Source organism: Pagrus pagrus (genome assembly GCF_965226575.1).
Source record: "Pagrus pagrus genome assembly, chromosome: 14".
Lineage (NCBI taxonomy): Eukaryota > Metazoa > Chordata > Actinopteri > Spariformes > Sparidae > Pagrus > Pagrus pagrus.
In genome coordinates, this window is record NC_140198.1 from 22,449,840 (window position 1) to 22,460,711 (window position 10,872).

The 10,872-nt window shown below is 39.6% G+C and overlaps 1 protein-coding gene across 1 annotated transcript; it reads left to right on the top strand.

The window, feature by feature from the left end:
* The first annotated feature begins 307 nt into the window (after positions 1-307).
* On the top strand, positions 308-4,276 carry hmgb1a (high mobility group box 1a). The gene is made up of 5 exons (XM_084374347.1): positions 308-416; positions 2,708-2,868; positions 3,030-3,175; positions 3,284-3,458; positions 3,576-4,276. The coding sequence occupies exons 2-5, from the start codon at positions 2,722-2,724 to the stop codon at positions 3,726-3,728; spliced, it is 621 nt and encodes a 206-aa protein (XP_084230473.1). The 5' UTR covers positions 308-416; positions 2,708-2,721; the 3' UTR covers positions 3,729-4,276.
* The last annotated feature ends 6,596 nt before the right edge of the window (positions 4,277-10,872 follow it).

Consider the following 10,872-nt stretch of genomic DNA (forward strand, 5'->3'; position numbering starts at 1 on the left):
ACCATCGCATGACATTTTACAGCCGCCTCGCTCGCTGACTCCAAGCGCTCCACGTTGTCTCATTCATTTAACTTGCCTACTGTACACTGTGCTCAACGTAGTGAATTCAATACTATGGCAAACACACTACACTACTAGCAGCTCCAGCATGCTCGCACGGAAATATTTTTGTATCCACGCGCCTCAGAAAACTTCAGTGACGTTTCACAAAAGGCAGCCAATCGGACCTCGTCTTCTATTAGGACAATGAAAAGCCTCCGTCCAATCGGAGGAGCGCCAGACTGGGCGCTGGCCAATGGCATGCGAGCCCCGCCGAGAGTAATGTTAGAGAGCTGAAGACTGAAGACACTGCGTATCGCCTATGTTCCCTCACACACAGCCATTGCAGAGCATTGAGATCCAGCGATAGTCCCTAGGTAAGTATCACACACGGAAATTTTAAGTGTTCGTAAGGATGAGAATGACGATAACATTTATAAATATCTTGCGTATGTGTTCGCCATGGTTGAATGTAAATCCTTTTACTGCTTGTAAATAATTTTATCGCGGAGAACCGTCAAAAAAACAACAAAAAATAGCCGGCGCTTAGCAGGTAACGTTACATTGCCCTGCCTGGGAGTGTGGACCAGACGCTCTGTAAAATGGAAGAAATGAATATTAACCTTGACTGAATTCGACGAAAACCGTCGATTTTGTCAAAAACAAATAATTTAATATATTATAGTCGTGTCATTTTCACAAAATGGAGTCGAATCAAACGTTAGTTATCGCGTAAAAATTCAGGAATGTCTAGCGGACAACACGGTTAGCGACAATGGTAGGAGACTCACCGTTAGCTAGCCATTGGCATTGCAGTGCATTGCGAAGCTGAATGCCTGTCATCCGAAGAGTGCGGGTTTGGATACAAACACGAAAATTTACAAAAACAAAAGAAAAAGAGAGATCGTTTCAAAATACACATGTACGTGTGTTTGTTCGCCGCAACACTCCCGACAAGACGGTGAAAAAATTACCTCACGATCTGCGCTTTACTGTAATGGCTGACTGTATTCGCATAGGAGGCAAGGCAGCGAGGCAAATGGGAAGCCAGTGACAGAGGCGCAGTTCACTTCAACTTTTTCTAACCGTGTTTTCTCGAGAAACAAACCGGTAACTATAACATGTAACGACGGCAAAAGAAAATTCAATCTTTCGTGATTCGAACGACACCATTGCGAGATTTTTCCGATGCTTGTAAAACCTTTAAATCGGGGATTGAAATGAAGTGGTCGCCGCGGTCGCTCTGCCCTCTATTGCATGCAGTGCAATGGCTGTGCGTTGACACAAAGAGAAGGAGCCATATTCTCCATGTTAGTGGATGAAGACGAGCGGCCATTAGGAGCTCATAGAAACCAAGTCAGTAGCACAGCCCGCTCATAGACTCAGTGCAGACCCAATGTATTACTATACAAACCGGCTAGTGCAATAGGAATCAATCGGGGAAATATTTTGTCAAGATCGCCGGCTTTTGAGGCATATTTGTCGAGTTGCAAAGCGAACTGGGAGGCGGGAGGAGACATTTGAGGGGGACTTTCTTTCATGAAGAAGGCATTCTCACAAAATGGAAGAAGAAATATTGCCGTCGTTGTTGACCTCCTTTTCCTCAACGAAAGCCTATGCGCCATTACTACTTCGGTCGACGCAGTTTAACTGGGAGTTACAGTAGCATTTAATGGGAGAATTCAAAGGGAAATCTAACGGTTTTAAACATTTTAGAAAAAGATGGCGAATTATTTCCAGAATAAGAGAATAGGTAGACATATTGAAGATGAGTGTTAAATCACGTCGGATCACAGTTTGAAGTGTTTTATTTTCAATAAAAATGTCTTTATGTGTAATTTGTGTCTTTGTTGTGTCAAAGTTATTTCTTTAATGAAAACATTACACAATTCAAACGGGAGGTTCCTGAAGGCCTGTTCGTATTGCGGATGAGGTTTTAGGACATTTTAGTACAAAAACACGAGTGTTTTTTAGCGTCATGTCCAGTGTTATAGGACTATAGTTTATGTTATGCACTTGGAGTTTTTGTGAACTGTTGCAGTTATATATAAAATTGAGACGGGTTGGACGTCGGGAAACTGAATCACTGCAACGGAAATATATTTATATACGTTTTATGCGATTTCCTTCTTGAATCCGAATCGACGCGTTTAGCCAGTTTTAAACGTCAAAATGGGAGTTGACCACGGATCACTGAGTTTCATGTAAAGGCCACAGTACAAAACGCTCCGATAAATAAAGTCATTTTGATCGCATTAGCTCCGGACGTGCTGGACGGTTTTATTTTGGCGGACTGAGTTAACGGGACCTAACTTAGTGCAGTTTGACAGCAGCGAGGGCGGGTCACCTCAGCAGTGCTATCAATATTAGTGGCCAGTGGAGGGAAATAAAAGAAGTGTTCATTGTGTAGTACGAGGAGCATGGTGGGTGGGTCAGGAACGTATATGCAAACAATACATTATTTATAGTGATCTAAATTTAGAATAGTGGGCTGAGTAGATGACAAACAAAACTATACATTTTCAGGAAGCATTTTTTCAAATCAAGTTTATGAAGCCCATGGGATGTAGAATAACAAAACCTCGGCCAGTTGACATTAAAATAAAACTAATTTTACATTAAGTTGCACAGCTAAACTCTACTTTAAACATTTGTTTTTCTTTTTTAGAAACGGTTATCAGGATGGGGAGAGAAGCAGGAAAGCCAAGGGGCAAGATGTCCTCCTATGCCTATTTTGTCCAGACCTGCCGGGAGGAGCACAAGAAGAAACACCCTGAGGCTTCGGTGAACTTCGCCGAGTTCTCCAAGAAGTGCTCCGAGCGATGGAAGGTATGATGATAACCTTATGGACTTAAGTCTGTTTCTTAAATTTCTAATCTGATTCCTGAGAATGGACAATATGCCACTCTGCACTTGTCAATACCAATATAATCAAAGAGTAGGATGTTGTTGGATACTTTTACGACTCTTGGGAATGCCTCTGTTTTCAGACAATGTCTCCCAAGGAGAAGGGCAAGTTCGAGGACTTGGCCAAGCAGGACAAGGTCCGCTATGAGAGGGAGATGATGAGCTACGTTCCCGCCAGGGGAGGCAAGAAGAAGAAGTTCAAGGACCCCAATGCCCCCAAGAGACCCCCGTAAGTACTACATGTCAGCACCACAGGGATAGCAGACTCATGGTAAAGACACACTATGGAGCATGTTATATTGTTTGATGATAAGCTCATTCTTTTTGTTTTTTCCAGATCTGCCTTCTTCATCTTTTGCTCAGAGTTTCGCCCTAAGGTGAAAGGGGAGTCCCCTGGTCTGACCATTGGAGAGGTGGCCAAGAGGCTGGGTGAGATGTGGAACGGCACCGCTCAAGAGGACAAGCAGCCCTTTGAGAAGAAGGCAGCTAAACTGAAGGAGAAGTATGAGAAGGTAAAGATCCAGTGGTCTGTTGTTGTATTGATGCTTCATGTTGTGCTGCTCTTCCATGTGAATGACTTTTTTCACTCTTGATATTAATGAAGTACATTTTTCATTCCTCCATCACAGGAAGTTGCAGCATATCGCCAAAAGACCAAAGGAGGCGCCGCACCAGCGGGAAAAGCCCCAGCTAAGGTAGAGAAGAAGGCAGATGACGATGATGATGACGATGAAGATGATGACGAGGAGGAGGACGACTATGATGATGATGATGACGAGTAGACGATGGCGAGTTACGTCTATAGTGGTCATTTTCTTGTTTATAAAGCATTTAACCCCCTTGTACACACTTCACTTACTGAAAGAAAATACATTAGTATCCAAGGGGTAAAAAAACAACAAAACACCAACAAAAAAGGCTGTGTATATCAGTTGTTTTTATGCTGTACAGTTTTTTTCTCCTTTTTGTATAGTTAACACTACACAAGTGTCGTGTCTGTATCTTTCTGCCAGTCTTATTTTTTCGGTGATAGTTCCTAGACCACTATCCTGCCTGGTACAGTGTAAAGGGGTGGGCTTACAGTATTTACCCTATAGCTAGAGGTGCACCGCACATAAAAAACGTTCTGAGTTAGATCTGAGTGTTTCTTCCTTTTCTCCGTTCTCCTGTGTGTTTTTATTTTAAATGACATGTTATCAAAATTGACGTATCACAGTTGTTTTACTGATCTTTACGTACCACTGTAATAGCAAAAATAAGAAAAAAAACGCCTTGTTTATTGTTGAAATTTAAATTGCTTCTGATGTCAATAAACATTTTTTTTAATAAATCTGTTTTGTGTTTGTGGGGAATATGTTTTAGGTATTGCTCTTTTCCCTGTAGGATTTCTTCTAAGTAACATTAATACACGATCATCTGAGTAAAAACTATCTTGTGTGGAAGAGCGATAAGTAGGATTAACAGCAGCACCCTCAGAAACAAACTTGTTTCCTGCTCTGGTATATGAGCACTGCAACTGACTAACAATTAAAAGAGAAGATGATTTAAACAGTCATTCTTTGATTGAGACCATTCTCAGTATATGTTTAAGACCTAAGAGTCATTAATTTTTATCTTTAGCTACTCACTCAGTGATATAAAATGGAGTTGACACTATGATGCTGAGACAATTAAATAGAGCAAGAAAACACCCAGGCCTCGATAAACTGCTTCTGTGACTCATCACAAAAACTGTTTATGTATCGTGTGTATTTTAGCCTACTGTGGTTGTATGCAAACGAGCTGTGTGCCGGAGCTCCTTGCCCCGATGTAGGTACACTGAAAGTAGCATTATTGTCTGCTCTGCATGCCAGCATGCATCACTGACTGTTCCTGTTTTATTTAGATACAGCTGCTTCATCTCTCACGTACTCTCTAGGTCCTATCCAGGGTAAAAAAAAAAAAAAAGACCATTTATATAAGAAGGATTATGTGCTTTGAAAAACCCTGTGACATAAGAATACGGCTGGTGTGTACAAACCACTGCAATCCAAACCTAAAAAAGACACTCTCACAAACACATAATGTACATTGTGGTGACAGCAACACAGTTTCCCCCGAGGGAGAGAGCTTATTCACATGGGGGGTTACCATCTCTCAGAGCATTCATACAAATGAGCAGCACAGACATGTCTCTGATCTGTGGTGTAAATCTTAAGGGATGCTTCCTCTTCACTAATGTCAGCCATGGCCCACACATATCGAGCCTTGGTGTGGAGCAGGCTAGAGGACAGGCAGACACAGGGCAGCAGCTGACCTCTGCACTGCTCTGATGAAGCCCAGCTAGTCCCTGAAGGTGACACAGCCTCCTGCTATCCCCGACCACTCCTCACACTTACACATGATGCCTGACTTTCCTGTTAAATTTAAATCCAGTGGATGATGTGCAGCCATGGTGAAATTATCTAAACCCTCCCAACCTTGGGTCATATCATGGGTGTGTTGTCTACATGTGCTATTGTTCCTAAGCTAACTTGAGGCAGCCATATACAACCACCAAACATGTGACAAGCTGCAAGCTGCTGTCACTGCTCATTATTATTTTCTGTGTACAGCAGGCTCTGCAGTTTGGTCTGCTTACTAGCAGTTAAAATGGTGAATGTTTACACTCACATCCAGTGAACTGGCCAACAGATTGTGCTTTTCATATTGCTGCTGAGAGAGGCAGGAAAAGGGGGGAAAGTATGCTGAAACAGTTGCAGCGCCGTGTGGCTGCTCTCAGCTGTTGATCAGTGTCTGTATGGGCCTGTACAGGCCAGAAGTGCGCATACAGTATAGCAGGCTTAGCTACACAGCGCCACTGCCGGCTCCAAAGCCCGTTAATCCCAGCCACCTGGTGTCCACTGTACGAGCTGCCTCCAATCAGTGGTCTCAGGGCGACACCCAGTGGTCACAAGGCTGCAACTGCACCAATACTGGAGCTGTCAACCTATATTTATATTAAATAATAGCTACAATAATCAGTCAATATTGAATAAAGGATTGGGATATTTTCCTGAAGTACAGTAGAGATTTCCACTGGTGGAGAGAAACCATGTACTGCAGATTTTAGTACAAACTTCAGGTACTTTTACTTTACTTGAGTATTTTCCTTACATGCCACGTCTACTCCAACACATTTCAGAGGGATTTTTTTTTCCACTTAACTACAACGATCTTACAGCTTTAGGTACTAGTTAAATTAAGATTTTTGCACAAATTACTCAATCAAGTAATTTCAATCAATCAGCTGGTAAATGGACAAAGTAATGAGCAGATTAAATACTCTTACTTTAAAGGATAAGTTCACCCAAAAATGAAAATTCAGTCATTATCTTGTCACCCTCAAGCTGATGGAAATTCAGGTGAAGTTTCGTAGTCTACAAAACATTTCTGCAGCTTCACAGCAAAACAGGGTTGCAGCATTCTCCTAAACAACTGGAGTAGATGGGGGGAAAACAACTGACAAAAAACATAAAATGGCTCCTTACAGCTTGTCCTTGTATCTTTAAACCCCACAATCCCAAATTGATTTGAAAAGATGTTATGAACACACGTTTTTAAGGCCAACTCTTCACTGAAGCTGCTGAGCTAAAGCGTTAGCATGCAACTGGTTGACAGTGAGTGCTCAGGCTTATCCACACATCACCTGTGTAAATAATTTCTTTTCAAATCAATTTGGGCTTTTTCTGTGTTTTTTTCCATTTTAAAACAAGTCCCCATCTTCTTTCATTGTTCAGTTTTGATGTTTTGTGGACGACAGAACTTCACCTGACTTTCCAACAGCATGGGGATGAGTAGATAATGACAGGATTTTCATTTTTGGGTGAACTTGTACTTTAAATAATAGCTTAAATAATCAGTCAATAGTGGAAGAATGATTGGGAGTAGATATTTCCAGTGGTGGAAGGTAATTATGTAGATTTCAATCGACTCATTTACTTGAGTACAAATTGGAGATACTTGAACTTTACTTGAGCACTTTCTTATCATGCCTCTTCTACTCTTACATCAGAAGGATATCTTGTACTTATAACCTAGAGAGATGTTTTGCTTTTTATGTATTTTTAACTGGCTAATTGTGAGGTTTCAACAAAACAGGCATGTAAGTGTCAGTCTCCTCATAACATCATGTCGCCTCCTACTCCAACAGCAACATCCCCAAAAGCCATGAGTGACCTATATTTTAGTTTGAATTGAACTGAATTTTGAATGTAAAATCTTAATTAGCTAAGTAGCTATAGCTGCTAGATGCACATGGAGTAGATTTTGGAGTAAAAAGCACTTGTCTGACCAATTATACAAACACTGTGTTTATAGAGTATATTTCAACAAATTAGACTCCAAATACAGTAAAGAGATTTGGAGCAGAACACTTCACAGGCCACGCTGATCAAAAGAATCAACCAGCGTAACATTTTGATTCAAGTTTATCACTAAAGATAAGATAGACGAAGTCAAGGCAGGGAGTGTTTTTGTTCAAAGTAATGTGGATACACATTTTATGAAAAAATTGCTGTCCTTGAGCTGAGAAGCACTTCATTCAGAACCTTTTCCAAAAAGGTTTTTTATCCTGTTTAGCTGTCAGCAAGTAACGGCCTTCATATCATCATTTGTCTGCAATATTAAAAGAGAAATCATTATCAGTCACACTTTAAAATAACCAATTGTTTATTGTAAAGTTGCAACTCATGTTCATGATACTTTGTAAGTATTTAATAAATACTGTGGGGTTCATCTATAAACATTTGGATGGCCATTATAAAGTTGCAGCTGATTTTTATAAACCTTTACCATTGCTTAATAAAAGGTTTATAGAGCAGTTTAAATTGAATTAGCTATAAATTGCCCACTTATTAATGATGGCTGTCATAAAGTGTTACAGAATTTTCTTCCCTGCATCTGCACTTACCACACGTGTTGAATCATCACTGTGTGACTACACTTAGAGTGTTGATAAATAATTATGCTGATAAGATACGTGTGTATTTTACAGTTTAATTGATCCATATATTATATTATATATAATATATATATTATATATATTATATATATAAAATACAAGAAATGTACACTCCACTAGAATAAGTATATATGTAATTTATATCTTTAATTTAGACTAAATGAATGAGATAGGTAACTTATGCAGATCGAAAATATCATGTATTAATTATTCAGAACGTTTATGTGTTACAATTTATATTTGTTTGTGTGAAAACTTGACATCTTCCAGATTGTTTTAAATTACTTCTCAGACCTTCATTTGTATTCTACCAGGTCTTCACAGGATTTTTTATTTGTTTTCTGTCGCAGTTCTCAATATCAATATATCATTAAATAAAGAGATCAGTCCCTTGAGAACAGTTTGAAGTCATCTTCTTCGCTCAGTTGAAACAAACATCTCACTTATAATGTCAAATAACGTTTCATTTGTTTTGATCTTAATTTTTTCTTTTGTTTTTCACTGAAAGGTCCCTCTATGATTTTCTGTTTTTTTTAATTGTTTTTTTTTTGTCTTGTTGACTGATGTTAATGATTGATTCCTTCCTCCCTCATACTTTGATCTGTATTACTGTATGTGTATTACGGTAATGTTTTCATCGTGAAATCAAATTTAAAAAGAAACCTTATCTAGTAAAACAATATTTAGTTTAGTAATCATTCTTACCTATACAGCTACTTGAGCTGTTTGATTCCACGTTTAGTTTGATGCTCATCAGCAGATCTGTTTCACGTTTCCCATTTGAATGTTTCTTCTCATTTTGCATGGCCAATCTAATCTTTGATATGTGGTTTTCCAGTTTCTTTGTCAAAACAAGTCACCTGCAAACTTGAAAATGTGTTTTCCTTTTTGATTAGTTATTGCAGCCTGTGGCTCTGTTATAAAGACATCTTTATAAATTATGTCATGGTGGGAATTTGATGTCTGAGATGTTGTGCTGACAGTGTGCAGGAATGAAACTTTCCCTCTTCCTTCCCACCGGTACACCAGATGTGCCACAGACAACACATATTTGATTCCTAATGTGAGAAATATTGTAATTGCAGAACCTTAAAGTCTGAGCAGACAGCAGGGCACTACAACAAACTCGCCCACGAAGACTCACACCCAATAAATGACAACAATCAACAACAAATCTGTGGAAAAACAACTACATTTCTTGAAAGGCATTTTGCACAGGCAGGAGACTGCAACCAGCATGAGAAGCATATCATAACACCGTACCTATCGAGTTCGTGCTCATTGAACTGAGCATATCAAGGCTCTGCAGAGGACAGGCACAGGGAATTTTGATTAATTGCTTTTTGCTGGATAAGAGAAGAGACGTCCCATTGGATTGTTTTTAAATCTTTTTTCTTTTCTGTGGTGAGTCCTTGTTTTAATAATGTGTACTTTATTTCATAATATGTTTGCATGTATGTGTGGGACCAATGTAGAAAAATAAATCCACATACTCCATATTCAGTGTCCCAAAGGTGTCGAAGTGTGACATATTTGTATTTTTACCCAGTATGACAGAATGTACAATGCAATTTATAGATGTTTTAGGCACTATGTCAGTCTTAGCTTGACAGTTATTAAAGGACATGTACACCCAAAAATTAAAACTCCGTCATTATCCAGAATAGTGGATTGAAGTTTCCTAGTCCACAAAACATTTCTGGAGCTTCAGAAGAAAACAGTGTTGCAGCATCCTCCTGAACAACAGAAATATATGGGGACTTGTTTTAAAACGTAATAAACACAACAATAATTAAAGAAAAACCTAATGTAAAATGGCTGCATGCACCTTGTCCGGCTTAATCCAAATCTCGGGAAACCCTCAAGATGCCAAACCAATTTGAAAAGAAGTTATTACACCCTTTTCAAAGCCAAAATCTTCCATTAAGCTGCTGAGCCAAAAGAATTAGCATGCACCCTGCCTGAAGTGGGTGCTCATGCTCGACTACATGTCGAGGGTGAAAACAACAACTTTCCAAATCCATTTGGGATATCAGAGCTTCCGGACACTTGGATTACTCCAGGCGAGCTGTACGAAGCCATCATATGTTTTTTTATTTTAAAACAAGTCCCCATCTACTTCAGTTGTTTTGCTGAAGCTTCAGAAATGTTTTGTGGACAATGACACTTCACCTGACTTTCCATCCACATTGGGGTGAGTAGATAATGACTGAAATTTAACATTTAATAAGCTGTGAGTGCAGAAATGCAGAAATACTAATGAGTACATGGGACATGAGAGCTGAACATGTGGAAGAGGATGTGACTCAGTGGATGCATCACACAAATGATGGACACGCACACAGATGTTCACACAGAAACATGCCAACAAGTATGTCAGTCTTACTACTCTTTGCTTCTGAACGTCAACCGTGATTCAAAGTGAGGGACCAATCAGGCACGTCTTCTCAGTACCAGCCCACCTCTGCACCAATCATGTGAGAGCTGCTTCCTTCAGGCCATGGAGCATGAGGTCCAGCACTCTGTCTGAGCTGTCTGGCATTACAGAGAAACAACAGTTTGTATGTGAAAGAGTGCTGTGTGTGAGTAAATTATTCATGAGATGTATACATGCTGAGCTGCTCTGAATGAAACAGTCTTTTAAAGATGGTTCTGCTCCATCATTTCACTCAAGCTGTTATAAAACTCTTCCTCCACTTGGTGGTGCTGTTGCAAAGGACAACGCTACAGTGTGTTTGTGTAGTGCTCCTTACTTACCATGCTCACAGCCAGGCTTGGGGAGTAATGGAGTACATGTAATGGAATTACAGAATCAGGATACAAAAAAATGGAACTATAAGGCAGTAAAGTTAAATATAAACAGATGTAATTTGATTACAGATACATTCAGTAAAGAAAGGGATTACTAGCAGGATTACAATTTTAAAATAAAGAATGATATTGGA

Bases quoted from the DNA above. Each gene is read 5' to 3' on its own strand.
- hmgb1a (XM_084374347.1), top strand. From the start codon at position 2,722: ATGGGGAGAGAAGCAGGAAAGCCAAGGGGCAAGATGTCCTCCTATGCC. The intron at 2,869-3,029 runs GTATGATGATAA...CTCTGTTTTCAG, and splicing joins AGTGCTCCGAGCGATGGAAG to ACAATGTCTCCCAAGGAGAA. The intron at 3,176-3,283 runs GTAAGTACTACA...TGTTTTTTCCAG, and splicing joins AATGCCCCCAAGAGACCCCC to ATCTGCCTTCTTCATCTTTT.